The sequence below is a fragment of the Felis catus genome, chromosome F2 (genome assembly GCF_018350175.1).
Source record: "Felis catus isolate Fca126 chromosome F2, F.catus_Fca126_mat1.0, whole genome shotgun sequence".
Taxonomy (NCBI): Eukaryota; Metazoa; Chordata; class Mammalia; order Carnivora; family Felidae; genus Felis; species Felis catus.
In genome coordinates, this window is record NC_058385.1 from 18,905,605 (window position 1) to 18,920,854 (window position 15,250).

Here is a 15,250-nt window from a genome sequence, read left to right on the forward strand (position 1 = left end):
CCACTTGATTTATGACTCTTAGGGTGCTAGAATAGAGTTAGGACTTAACTACGTATCAGTGTTCACCTATGATAGTCCAATCTATCCATCAACAATTTAAAGTTATGCTTGCCATAGAGACAGAAATGTGTACATCCTTTCCTTAGATGATTAGTTGTAAGAGGAAGTAATGGACACGTACTATTAAATTTCCTCATTATTCTGTCATGCTGAAGACTCTGTTTTCGTTACATATTCTTTACAAATGATGAAAGGCTAACACAAATAAATTCATACTCAACTGAGAGACATCCTTCTTCTTATCATATGTATATACATACATACATACATACATACATACATACATACATACATATGTACGTACATACATACATCTGCTACTTCCATCATGGGTTGATTTAATTAATTTCTTTGAGTTTGGAAGTGCTTTATTATTTCTGCTGAGTATCCCTATATTTTACTCCTACAGCGGTATTTTCAAGTGAGACTCTAGAAATTCCTACCTAACACAAAATAAGTTGCTTTGATAGATGTTTATGTTGAACAATATAATACCCGTACTGAAAATATTTCCATGTGGTATGTTAATATTTTTCACTGGGAACCTTGATATTTTCCTGGAAATTTAATTATAAGCTTGTACTTTTATATGAAGATTTTCTCAAAGTAGATACTAAATACTCAATAATTTAATCTGAAAGGAAACTTGTGTATTAGAGGAAAGATTAGTAGACATTAGACAAAATATTTCATCACTTGTCATCATTCGATAGTTCCACTGGTTAGATTTACTTATTTGCCTATATTATGAAAAGGATTATAAAACAACTTACTTTTTACTTTCCCTAGATTATCTAGATTATATTCCATAATACACAACAAGGCTAATTAGATGCCTTTTATTACTTATTATAAATGAGTATTATAAACCTAATTGTATATTAACTTATATTTAAAAAGGGACAAGAGACTTTTAAAATAGGAATACAGATTTTCTTTTTCCTAGTCCTGTATTGTGTGTGTGTGTGTGTGTGTGTGTGTGTGTGTTGGTTTGCATTGGTGGGTTGTTGATGAGGGGCAGGTAACCAGAAATACGCAAGGATTTAACAAACATCTTTGTAAAAGTGAACGTACACTAGTTGGGTTGTGCATCTTGTATACAAGCCTTTAATTTATAGTGAATGATTACGTAAAATACCTGACACTTGTACATATTGGATTCAATACATGGTAGTTTAATCACTGCTATTCACTTTGCTTCCTTTTCTCTTGAGATCATTGTTCCAGTGAAATCTTGCTTTTGATTGGGAATGAGGGAAGTGAGTTTAGGGCAGGTGTGGGCATGGTTCTGAGGTAGAAGAAGGTTGAATGACCAGCAGATAATTCGAGTTCTATGAATAGAAGGGTTTGACAGAAAAACATGAAACAGTTGCTTGTCCCCTTCTCACTTGTGCATGGATCCCTAGATGCTGCATTGGAACTTCTTCCTGGCCAAAGGCAAAACTCATAACATTGCATTAAAGGTGTAACGAGGCAGGGGAACAAAACAAAACAAAACAAAACAAAACAAAAAACAAAACGAAACAAAAACCTCCTTGTTCTACTTCCATTCAGATAAAATGAAGGAGAGAAAGGAAAGCATGGGTTCCGGTGTGGGTGGAAACCAAATGGGATTTGATCAACTAGGAATGGTGATATCAATTTAAAATGTTTCAGAAAAGTGTTTCTGGGACAACTGAATTTTAAGTGGACATTCTCTCATGAATTTTTTGGTAGCCCAGTGTCCATTACCTGCCTATATATGACATTAGTTGGGTAGGGGGGTGGAGTCGGTGTTCAAAAGGTTGAGATTTCAAATGCAAATTTTAATAAGATCTAATTAAAAAGAAAAAAATTGAAACGTGCAGATTTAGACTTAATTCAACCATCAGATCCTAAAACAGTTTCGAACTAAAATAATATTCTACATATAATAATGTTCCATATAGAATTAATATTTAAAATATTTATGGGTGCTGAGTAAAAAATATATCTGATTGACACCACCTCCATAATGGAGTATAATGTCCTGCATATTTACTGATTTAACAAAAGGACTATATAATGAGAAAGCTAGATTTTAGAAATGGATTTGTTTCTCTATAACTTTCTCCTGAGGTTAAGAGGAACAAAAGTAGTACTTACCTGTTAGGGTAATGAAATAAAATGTAACTTAATCCCAAGGAAGTAATTAAGTAAAGTAATTTTGGGGCAGAATGCCATACTGTCTGTATACTCTGGGACCCAGAGCAAGGATTCTTAATTTGGAGTCAGTGAAACCCATGGATGGATAAACAAAATATTATGTAATGTTATGTTAAATTTGGTGTTTGTGTGTACATATGTGCTTTTCTGTTTGTCTTTTGACCAAGGGATCCCATAGCTTTCATTAAATGAAATGATCTTTTATTAAAATAATTTCTACTATTAGCTGATTACTATTCCAGTTTTAATAATGACTCTGTGATGAGCTACGTCCTCACTCATGATTTTGCTTGGACATTAAAATAAATAGTGTTTTGAGACAGTCATCGTTAGTATTCATTTTCCAGCTCGTTAATTTTGATAATGTTATATATAGTACACAGTTGTCTTATTATTAGTTATAATAGCCCTGGATTCCATTTGTCTTTACATGTTTGCATCCAGTAATTGCTTAATGATCTATGTTCTGTAGTTTTTCAAAATTTTTTAAAAGAACGTTATCTTCCTATGTATATTTTTAAAATTAGTGTATTTGAATTGGTACCAGTAACGAAATTGTAATTAACAAGGAAACAGCTATTAATGCAGGGGACTGTCTCAATATATAGTATATTCATGAAGTTAAAGACTGTAGTTGATAATAAACTATATTAAGAGGACATCTATTAGTTTCATAACCAGAAAAATAAAGCCAATAAAAAGATGCAATATGCATATATAGCATCAAAAATGTATGCTATAAAAATGTGATAGAACTGGTAATGATAGTAGTAGTAATAACATATAAACATATAAAATATTATGATGCAAATAGATCAAAGTAATCATAAATGTGAAAATATTAGCTAACACATCTTTTGGGTGGATCATTAAGGGTTCAGTCAGGAAAACAGAAGCCACTCTATGTATCTGGGTCTTACAGGGTTTGTGTGATGGTGAGTTAGAAGGGGGGGCACAGAGGCCAGGGAAATGCTGCTGAAGGTTGTGCGGCTTTCACCAAAGGCAGGAGGCGGTGACCCTGAAGATCTCTGCCTGGAACACAGAAGCACGTGGCTCTCAAATGCTCGCCTGGAAGCTGCTGCAGTTCTCCAGTATCTTTGGGAGCTTCCAGAGTGATCCCAGTCTGCAGTGGTTTCTACAAACTTGCTGGGAAACTTCTGTGAATCTCTCATCTGCCCCACATATGCTTGCATTTAACTCTGGAGAATAATTCCTTCTGCTTCTCTCTCCTATTTCCCAAGTCTCCTATGAATTCCTCACACTAGGAAACTTTAACCCAGATCATATAAAGGAGATTCTGGGAGACAGTTTCCAACCTATCAGTGTAGGCTACATATATCACAAGCACTTTATGAATGCTTTGCAATCATTTTATTTAATCCTCTTGGCAACTCTATGATCTAGGTAGTATGTATTACCATTTACAATTAGTAGATGAAGTATTGAATGTTAAAGTGATGGTCTTACCCAAAGTCAAACAGCTAATAAGTAGAAGATGACTTAAAGTGTCCATCTGACTTCAAAGCTTTGGTGTGTAATCATTACCTTATCCTGTGTCTTTTGCATTTCGTTTACATTAGTAATATTATTGATATTAGTTAAGTATGAATGAAATCCTGCATTGGTGACAGTTAATACATTCTGTTTGTAACTTGAATGCCTCAAATTTAACTAAGCCTGTGAGTGCAAATAGATCACATCAAAATTAATGCCTATATTTTATTAATCCCCAGGTCCTTAAGACTAAAATTTCCACAAATGTTTTTGTTCCAGGGCAGGAGTGCTATTACCACTTCCATTGTTATTTCAATTTTTATGTGCCCACAACCAACATTTCCCAGGGATCCTTGGCTAAAGGAAGACTTGAAAATCTCTGAAGCAGCAATTAGGAGGACGCCCCACACTATAGGCCGGATTCCTGGGTGAAAAGGTGGCAGGCAAGGCCATTAGTAGAAGAGGCGAAGGCATGCCTTCTCCAAATCTTTTCCAAGTTCAGGGCAGCCATTGAGCTGTCGGCCTGAGCTCTAAGGAGGGCTTTCGTCATTGAGCTGGAAGTCGGGGCCCGGTGCATTGTCCTCAGAGCTGGGGAGCAACTCCACGGTGTGGTTCCAGCATCCCCATAGGGTCTGAGGGTGGAGGCTCGCGGTATGTTTGTTGGGCGGGGTAGGAGGGGTAGGTTTCTGGCAAGGGGCGAGGCTCTGGAGACACAGGGATATCCTGACACCCTGCAGCCAGCTCTGGGGCTACAGGACGGGGTGGTGGTGGTGAGGAGTCTTCAGGATGTGCCCTGATTTCCGGCCTTCCAGGAAGCTTGCATCCTGGGACAGGTTTGGGGTGCCTCCCCCCAAAAAGCGGTGTCGGTGGCTCTCCTTGGGGCAGTTGCGAAGATGATTGCATCCCCAGGCAGTAAAGGCGTCAAGTTACCCAGGGACTCTGCCCCCTAGGAGCTCGCATGCGGTTAGGGCTCCCGGGTCAGCGGGTGGGTACGCCCTCGACGCCAGCTCGTCGGAAAGTGCGCGCTGGGGTGTGTCTGGATCTGCGCCTGCGCCGGGCCTCCATAGAGGTAGAGCGCGAAGCTTCGAGGGAGCGCAGTGTGCCTGCCTGCCTTGTAGGAGCTCGCGCTGCAGGCTCTCTTGGCCGCCACCCAGCACGGCTCAAGGGTGGCCAGTGTAGTGCGGACAGCCAGGCGCAGCATTTCCATCTCGGTCAGGTTCTAGCACCCAGGGAATTTCATGTCACAGCTCTTGCACTGATGGTAAGAATTGTAGCTAAGCCCCCATCCCCCCGTACCCCCGCTGGAAGCACAGAACATTTCCTCCTCGTGTTCAGCCTCCTTACCTGACACCTATTGCTGTTCTGGAATAGCTTCTTCCTTGTGTGAATAATCCTTGTGAAACTTTTCTGCAGTCGGGTTTCTATCTCCAGCCTGACATCAGGTGCACGACTCCTTTCTCTTTTCTTCAATCTGTGTGCCCCTCTGTTCTCTTTGTATATAAATCTTGGGTGGAGGGGATCATGGTGGTGATCAACCTTTTTGTTGCCAGAGCATCTTTGCAAATACAAGGATTTAAATTTTCAGGTCTGAGAAGAGAGGTTTCTATCCAGTTCAAGTGCTCAAAATTATTCTTGTTCTTTGTTGGTGGATACATGGATTGAGTGGGAGGATAATTCCTTTTATAAATACAATAATCTAAAGCCAGGCTATTGTCCAGCCAAGGTACTCAACATACCCTATTGCAAACATTAACTATTTTCATTTTGTTTATGACTAAATTTATCCTGTGTCTTTACTATATATTCATTAATGGAATACAAGGATATCCAAAATTAGTTACGAGACTAGTGATATTTTTAAAATTTAACAATAATTACTTGGCTTATTAAGACTGTATGACCCATCTTCTAAAGACAATATAGGAACACTTTATTTTATTTTAAAAGTAGGAAAATAGACACAGAAACTTTCCATCTAAGTTGAAAGGTAAAAAGGAGTGCATGAGATCTTCAGAGGTTTCAGATTAGAAATTACTGTGGCTTTACAGCTTTATTATCTGACCTGATTTTGCTTTATCTGAGTGCCCAGGCCTTCTGTGACAAGAGTAATCCAGTTGGTTCTTCTATTTCTTTTTCATTATTTGTAATGTATGATGTATTTAAATAGAATATGATACATCTATAGAAGCAGAACTCAAAATATTTTAAATTACATTCCACTGATGTATAATTGGGGTTTAAATGAACCCTGCATTGCTTTAACCACAGTATAGGAATGACCTCTTTAGTTATAATTAATAATAGAGATCTTAAATAAAAGAAATAAAGAAGACCTGTGCCAACTGGTTGCTTGCTTACTTTTTCAGCATATAAAAAAAAAATCACAGTTGTCTGTTAAATATTTTGCTACATAGTATTTTTGTGGTAGAAATCCTTTGCTCTTTTTAGCTCCAACTCTATGTTCAATCTGCACGTTTTTGAGATACCGTGAATTATTTTATCCATGTCTCTGAGATCACCTTGGAATCTTGTCATCTACAAGGTCCATTTAGCCTCTACTCGGGTAAATCAGTGTGTTCCTACATTGTTGGCAATGTGAACAAATATCCCAGAGATATGACAGCAGTTTCTTGTATAGGAAATTTGAAGAGTGTTTTCTGCTGAGCTAAGAAATCTATGCATGCTTTAATTGTTGTTAACTAGGACAAAAAGAGACTTTAATTACTATTATGCACCTGGGGTCAGTAAACTAAGAATTCATTTTTTCATTTATTCATTCATTCAGTACCAGCTATGAGCTCTGTAGAGTTCTAGGCTCCAGGGAGAGAGTAGAGGTCTCTCTACTCTCATGCTTTCAGTTCTGCGGTAGAGGATGAGCAGAGGCAGGCACAAAAAGATGAACAAATATTAAATGAGATGATTCTGGAGAGTGCTAAATGATAGGAAGAAAATAAGATAATGAAGTGATAAAGACTTCTGAAGATGGGTTAGGGTAAGCTTCTCTTAAGAAGATATCATTAGAGACAAATGATGACAAGCCAGGCACCTGAACATCTGAGAGAAGAGCATTCAAGGCAGAAGAAATAGGCCACCAACAAAAAAAGACAATGGGATGGGGAATTTCCAGTATCCCTTCTGTTAGTACTCCTAATATCTGATTTTCTGGCCCACTCATAAGACCACTGTTTCTCACAGAATCTAAACTGAAAATAACAATTGACAGACTAGAATTCTGGGCTAAAACTAGCAAGGTGAAACGTGACTGATGTGAATGTACAATGGTGCATACAAATTCACAAACCTAGTTACACAGCACAAAAGATATCCACGTGGCTTGGCAGCTGTTCTTATGAGAACAGTTTAATTGACCACAAATTGGAGCTTGCTCTTTGCTGTTCCTGACTAGAAAAAAAACAATGCATAGATATCACCCTTCGGCAGCTTTCTGCCCAATTTAAGGCATCATTATAGCTACCCCAAAATGGAACAGCCTGCTTCAGCAAGTAGAGAAATCTCCATTGCTTAACTCACTAAAAAAAAGAAGAATGATTACCCATCAGGGCTTTGGGAAAAAGTAAATATTGTTTGGAGACTAGTTTAAGACATTTTTTGGTTTCTGTGAGTCGGTGGCTTGTTAACTTGCTTCTAATGTTCATTCCAATGAATTTTTTTTTTCATTTTGGGATATGGTTAAGAAGGAAAAAATAACGTTTGTATATAAGGTATATGGTGAAGTCTACCAAAAGTTTAGTTTGTAATGTATTTCTCAAAATAGTAATCTGAAGTTTAAAATTCTTGGGCTATAATTTAAAAAATTGGTTTTTTATTATGTTTCTTTATTTTTGAGAGGCAGAATGCGAGCAGGGGAAGGGAAGAGAGAGAGGGGGACACAGAATCAGAAGCAGGCTCCAGGCTCTGAGCTGTCAGCAGACAGCCCGATGCGGGGCTCGAAGTAACAAACCAGGACATCATGACCTGAGCCAAAGTCGGACGCTCAACCAACTGAGCCACCCAGGAGCCCCTTGGGCTATAAGTTTTAAAAGAATTTAGATCACAGTGTAGTATTTCTTTGGCCAAGTAGAATAAGAAAAATAAATGTAAGTAAATATTTCTTGGCTTTGTGTGTGTTAGCTGTGTAACATAGTTTACTCTTCTGTACTTCACTTTCCTCACAAGGAGGACAATAGCTTGTACCTGCCTGAAAAGATTATCATTAGAATTAAATCATTTGGTGTATATAAAGTAGGTAGAGCAGTGCTGGCAATAGTAAGTACTATGTAAGTGTTCACAATTATTATTAGATACACATATATGCTGTATTTTGCTTTCAGGAATTAATGACCAAATTAATAACTGAGACACCTGACCAGCCAATCCCATTTCTCATTGACCATCTTCAGTCTAAACAAGGAAACCGCGGACAGCTTCAAAGAACTTTATCTGGATCTGCAGCTCTCTGGGCAGAAAGTGAAATAGCAGGTAAGTAAAAAAAATATATTTTACAGTTGATTTTGTTACATTTAATTAAAAAATGTACAATAATCTTTCTGATTATAAGATAAATGTAAATGGTTACTAAGGGTTTCATATATTCATTTGTAACTTAACCCATATGCTAAAGTTTCACTCATGTATGGAATTTAAGAGACAAAATTAACGAACAAATGAAAAAAGACAAAAAAAGAGTCTTAAATACAGAGAACACACTAGTGGTTGCCAGAGGGGAGGTGGGGGGGAGGGGTGAAAAAGATAAAAAGGATCAAGAGTACATTTATCTTGATGACCACTAAGTAATGTATAGAATTGTTGAATCATTATATCGTACACCTGAAACTACTACAAACCTGTATGTTAATAATACTTAAATAAAAAAGAAAAAAATTTAATTTTCCATAAGATACTCTTGAATTTGAACATATTGTTATATATTATGCTATGTATCATGCTTCAAGATATGAGAATCTGTATATTCCATTTTAATAGAAGATTCAGATTTGCACAAAAAGGTTTCATTCCATATTAATTCAAACTAACTTTTCTTTCTTTTCATAAAGAATTTGAATTCAGGGCTTATAGCTTATCTGTAGAAAGGTAAACAAAGATTTTTACGAAGTTACCTTTCACTTTGTCCAAACTAATGATTATTCTCTATTTCCCGTGGCGCCCATTGTTATCTTATGTAGTAAGTTCACCCTTACGTGGATTCGTTTACTCCGGTCGTTGGGGAACCAACCTTACCAAGTCTGCAATAGCCTCATCTCCCCAATAAGCACTGACTGAGAGAACTGGGTAGATTTGACTTTGATCTTCGCTTATAGAATGTGTCCGACAGTTTTTTTCTTCTACGTACTGGCTTGTTGGTTTGCCATTTACTTATGAAACCAAATCCCCTATGCCTGTTGCATCAGTAGGCAACTCCTTGCCTAATTCCCATGGAAATCTGTTTGATATGACTCCACATGTTTTCCTGGAATGACATCTTCTTCACTTCTCTCATCCTTTTCATGCTCTATGAGATCCCATGAAAGGATTTTGGTCTTCTTTGGCTATATTCTCATACTGGTACCTTCTTGAGACCATGTTTCAAAGCCACACTCAAGTGGGTAGGGAATAGGGTATCCTCTGAAAAATGTAGAGCTCTCTGGTATCAGTTATCCATACAGAAGTATCTGCATTATATAGGAAACTAGGATATGAACTTTTGGCATATAAAAGAGAATCCTTGCTTTTTCCTGGCCTCACTTTCTTGGGTTTAGATTTTAAGTAGCATGGGTATATAGGCATGAACTTTGGTTTGTAGGTGCAAAGTTGGCACTCATCATGTAAAGGCAGACTATATGAAACTTACGAGCCCAGTGAGGTCGTATGAGCCCACATTTATAAATTGTAGTATCTGGAGAGATAGTAGTATGTTAAACTCTGCGGTTTTAATCATCACACATTTAGGATCTCATACTTTCCGTGGATCAGAAGTCCATACCTGGAGCAACTAGATCCTCTGTCTCACCTCACAAGGCTGGAAATTAAGATATTGGCCTGGTTGCATTCTCATCTGGAGGTTGGAATAAGAAAGATCTGGCTTCCAAATTCATTCAGACTGTTGGCAGCATTAATTTACTTGTGGCTGTATGACTGAGGTTTCCGTTTTCTTGCTGGATTTTAGCCCGGGTTGCTCTCAACTCCTAGATAAGTTCTTTGCCATGTGGCTTTCACATCATGGAAGCTGACTTCCTTAAAATCAGCAAGGGACTTTCTCTTATTCAAGTCTACTGAGCATATATAATATAGCATAATCATAGCATTGACATCCTATCATCTTTACCATATTCTGTTGGTTTGAAGCAAGTCAGAGGTCCTATCTACTACACTTAAGAGGAGGGAATTATATAGGGCATAATGTCAGGGGCAAAAATAATGGGAGTCATCTTAGAACTCTGACCAGCACAAGTACTGCTTGGAGAGGGTGAAGGAGGGGAGGAGATTTTTATAACCCCCAATTTACTGACTTGGGTAATATCATACATGCATATTTCACAAAGCAAGATGGGAACACAGGAGTAAATTTATGAAGGACAATATTAAGTCCACTTCCTGTTGATCACTTTGAGTTTCCCATGGGGCATTTTAGTAGGTATTTCCAGCAAGCAGTTAGATATGAGTCTAAAACTCTGGGGACAGGTCAAGGCAGGACTCACAGAGTGGCATTCAGTATGATGCAAGTTATGATAAGCAGTGGAAGAAATTGTGGTCAAATTTGTAGGTAAAGTAGGAGATGGACTGGGGGAAGCAAGTGTGGGATTACGTCTGATGCCTAAAATTTTGTCTTTTTATTAAGAAGTGAGATTGTTTGATGGGAGTATTAGCAATCAAAAAGAATGAAATCTTTCCATTTGGAACTACATGGATGGAACTAGAGGATATTATGGTAAGCGAAATTAGTCAGGGAAAGACAAATATCATATGACTTCACTCATATGAGGACTTTAAGATACAAAACAGATGAACATAAGGGAAGGGAAGCAAAAATAATATAAGAACAGGGAGGGGGACAAAACATACAAGACTCTTAAATATGGAGAACAAACAGGGTTACTGGAGGGGTTTTGGGAGGGGGGATGGGCTAAATGGGTAAGGGGCATTAAGGAATCTACTTCTAAAATCATTGTTGCACTATATGCTAACTAACTTGGATGTAAATTTAAAAAAATATATAATAATTTAAAAAACTAAAAAAAAAAGAAGTGAGATTGTTTGCTGAGGACAACAGGATTAGGTATTGGGTAGGGGAGATTAGAGTGAATGATGCCAATTGTGAAAAGTCACCAAGGAGAAGAAAACAAGAATTGACAAAAGGAAAAAAAAAAGACTATGAGGCAGTTCTGGGGCTTCTCTGAAGTTGAAGACATGAGTTAAACATAGAAACCATTAGCACGGTTGTGCTATTTCTCCAACAGTGCCCAGAAGTAGTGGGAAGCAAACAGGGCAGATAGTTGGAGGGACTGATTGAGAATTGTGGTTGTGGTACGGCAAGGGCGGAGGGCAAAATAACAGTTTAGCACAGCAATTGAGGACGTTTGGGAGCAATTTATGCAAGTGATCGAAGCACAAGGTCTAGTATGAGAAGGTAGTGAGCAAAGATAGGAAAACAATTAGACAAAAAAAGCAGATCAGACCTTTTGGAAGGCTGATGCAGTGTAGGTGCAGTGAAAATATGAGAGATGTAGAAGGACAGGGGATTGTGATAGTTGAGATAAAAAAAAAACAGGTGGAATGAGTCCCGATGATGAGAATGTCCTGTTGGTAGCTTTAGTTTTGGGGTGTCTTAATTATTAGGGAAGTGAAGCTTTTTAGAGTTAGGGAGGACAAGGAAGTATGAGACTTCATGCATGATTTATCTGAGGATTAAGAAGATGAAGCCAGAGTTTCATTCAAGTTGTTGAAAAGTTAAGGGAGACTGTGCCAAGGTCTTAAGTCGGGCTGTGGAGTAATCAGGAGCAGAAAGATGGTAACAATGAAGAGTGCTGAATAGCGTAAGCAGGCAGCATATACTGCAAAAGAGAAGGGACTTCCCACTTAACATTGTTGGGCCAGGAGAACCCAATCTTTGGTGGGTACCACATGGGACAACGAGCCTTCCATTCCAGGAAGCTGCAGAGGAGGGAGCACTCTTGTAGAAAGAGTGAGGTGTCTCTTCAGACATGAGGATAGAGAAATGTTTGTTTACCATGGAATGTATGCCCCAGAAGGTGAAAAGGAAAAATTTTAGAGAGAAAGAGTATGACAGGAGGGAGAAGTAAAGCATAGGATAATTCTTGGATATGAATATAAGTGGTGACGTTATAATTTAGGTGACAATAAGTAATGCCAGTTTACATCTTGACTACAGTTTTGAATTGTTTTCTTCTGGTGCATCTTCTAATTAGCAAGAAAATTTGTTAATATTCAAGGTATAGTGGTATATAATACCTTTTGAAAATATCTGAAGTTGTCCTTTTATTGCCTTTATATCTAGCAATGTGGGACACAGCATCATCTAAAACTCTGTCATCTAGCATTGTTGAGGAGAAACTTGAAACCTGCCTTATTTTTATTTCTTTTTCGATATTCTAATTATTTTTCTTAAATAGTTATGGTTTTTTTTTTCTGTTATATTGACAAGTTTTCCTGGGTCTATATCTAGATGATTATCTTGTTAAAAATTTTTATCTTAGGGGCGCCTGGGTGGCGCAGTCGGTTAAGTGTCCGACTTCAGCCAGGTCACGATCTCGCGGTCCGGGAGTTCGAGCCCCGCGTCGGGCTCTGGGCTGATGGCTCGGAGCCTGGGGCCTGTTTCCGATTCTGTGTCTCCCTCTTTCTCTGCCCCTCCCCCGTTCAGGCTCTGTCTCTCTCTGTCCTAAAAATAAATAAACGTTGAAAAAAAAATAAGATAATACTTAAAAAAAATTTTTTTTATCTTATATTCAGTGAATCTTTTCAATCAGCAAATCTAGGTCTTCAGCCTAAAACTATTTTCCTCTTGTGTACTTAGATATTGCTTCTGTTATATTTGTTTTTTATTTTTTCTTCAGGAAAATCAACTATGTGTAAATTGAGTTTGCTTTACTGTTCTTCATTCCTCCCATTTCATTTCACATTATATTTGCCTTTTTTTTTGACCGACTTCTAGGGAAATTTGTCAAAGTGTGCTCTCTGTGTCACTGAGTCCATTTTCTGCAGTATCAGTTTTCTCTTTCTGGCTTTGAAAACAAATTTAAATCGTGTTATTGCATTTTGGTTTATTGTCAGAATTTCCTTATCTTCTTTATCCATTTCTGTCTGAAGTTATATTTTATTGTAGGTTGGTTGGTTAACCTATTGCCTCTCACGTTTCTTTTTGTTTCATACAATCCATTTTCTTTTATTTTTATTGAAAAGGCAAATTAATCACATTCTAAAATTTTAAGGTTTTTCATAGTAAATCTTTTCTAAGATTTATTTTTTGGAGGTATCACAATTCTGGATTTTATTTATTTTTTTAAAGTATAATTTATTATCAAGTTAGCTAATATACAGTGTATACACTGTGCTCTTGGCTTCAGGAGTAGATTCCCGTGATTCATTGTTTACATAAACACCCAGTGCTCATCCTAGCAAGTGCCCACCTCAGTGCCCATCACCCATTTTCCCCTCTCCCCCACTCCCCGCCCCCCTCAAAGTTTGTTCTCTGTATTTAAGAGTTTCTTATGGCTTGCCTCCCTCTCTGTTTGAAACTGTTTTTTCCCCTTCCCCCATCATCTTCTGTTAAGTTTCTCAAGTTCCACATATGAATGAAAATATATGAGATCTGTCTTTCTCTGACTGACTTACTTCAATTAGCATAATTCCCTCTAGTTCCATCCACATTGTTGCAAATGGCAGGGTTTCATTCTTTCTCATTGACAAGTAGTATTCCATTGTATATATACACGATATCTCTTTTATCCTTTCATTAGTTGATGGACATTTGGGCTCTTTCCATAATTTGGCTATTGTTGACAGCGCTGCTGTAAACATTGGGGTACGTGTGCCCCTATGAAGAGGTACTCCTGTACCCTTTGGATAAATTCCTAGTAATGCTATTGCTGGGTCATAGGGTAATTGTATTTTTAATTTTTTGAGGAACCTCCACACTGTTTTCCAGAGCAGCTGCACCAGTTTGTATTCCTACCAACAGTGCAAGAGGCTTCCTTTGCTCCACATCCTTGCCAACATATGTGGTTTCCTGAGTTGTCAATTTTAGCCACTCTTGACCAGTGTGAGGTGGTATCTCAGTGTGGTTTTGATTTGTATTTCCCTGATGATGAGTGATGTTGAGCATCTTTTCATGTGTCTGTTGTTCATCTGGATGTCTTCTTTGGAAAAGTGTCTATTTATGTCTTCTGCCCATGTCTTCACTGGATTCTTTGTTTTTCAGGTGTGGAGTTTGGTAAGATCTCTATAGATTTTGGATACTAACCCTTTATCTGATATGTCATTTGCAAATATCTTCTCCCATTCTGTCAGTTGCCTTTTAGTTTTGCTGATTGTTTCCTTCGCTGTGCAGACACTTTTTATCTTGGTGAGGTCCCAATAGTTTATTTTTGCTTTTATTTCCCTTGCCTTTGGAGATGTGTCGAGTAAGAAGTTGCTGTGGCTGAGGTCAAAGAGGTTGTTGCCTGTGTTCTCCTCTAGGGTTTTGACAGTTTCCCATCTCACATTTAGCTCTTTCATCCATTTTGAATTTATTTTTGTGTATAGTGTAAGAAAGTGGTCCAGTTTCATTCTTTTTCATGTTGCTGTCCAGTTCTCCCAGCACCATTTGCTAAAGAGACTGTGATTGTTCCATTGAATACTCTTTCCTGCTTTGTCAAAGATTAGTTGGCCATACATTTGTGGGTCCAATTCTAGGTTCTCTATCTTATTCCATTGGTCTATGTGTCTTTCTGTGCCAATACCATACTGTCTTGATGATTACAGCTTTGTAGTAGGGGCTAAAGTCTGAGATTATTATGCCTCCTGCTTTGGTTCTCTTTTTTCAACATTATTTTGACTATTCAGGGTCTTTTGTGGTTCCATACAGATTTTAGGATTGTTTGTTCTGGCTTTGAGAAGAATGCTGGTGCCATTTTGATTGGGATTGCATTGAAAGTGTAAATTGCTTTGGATAGTATTGACATTTTAACAATATTTGTTCTTTAAATCCCTGAGCATGGAATATTTTTCCATTTCTTTGTGTCTTCTTTAATTTCTTTCATAAGTTTTTTATAGTTTTCAGCATACATATCTTTTACATCTTTGGTTAGGTTTATTCCTAGGCATTTTATGGTTCTTAGTGCAGTTGTAAATAGGATCAATTTCTTGATTTCTCTTTCTGTTGCTTCATTATTGGTGTGTAGAGATGCAACTGATTTCTGTACATTAATTTTGTATCCTGAGACTTTGCTGAATTCATGTATCAGTTCTAGCAGCTTTTTCGTGGAGTCTTTCAGGTTTTCCATGTAGAGTATCATGTTGT

General features: G+C 37.7%; 1 protein-coding gene across 1 annotated transcript in view; it reads left to right on the forward strand.

The window, feature by feature from the left end:
• CF2H8orf34 (chromosome F2 C8orf34 homolog) overlaps window positions 1–15,250 on the forward strand; it is a 405,526-nt gene that overhangs the window by 71,911 nt on the left and 318,365 nt on the right. Inside the window, 1 exon segment of the mRNA XM_019822764.3 lies at window positions 8,070–8,217. Within this exon segment, the coding sequence (XP_019678323.2) occupies window positions 8,070–8,217 (148 nt within the window).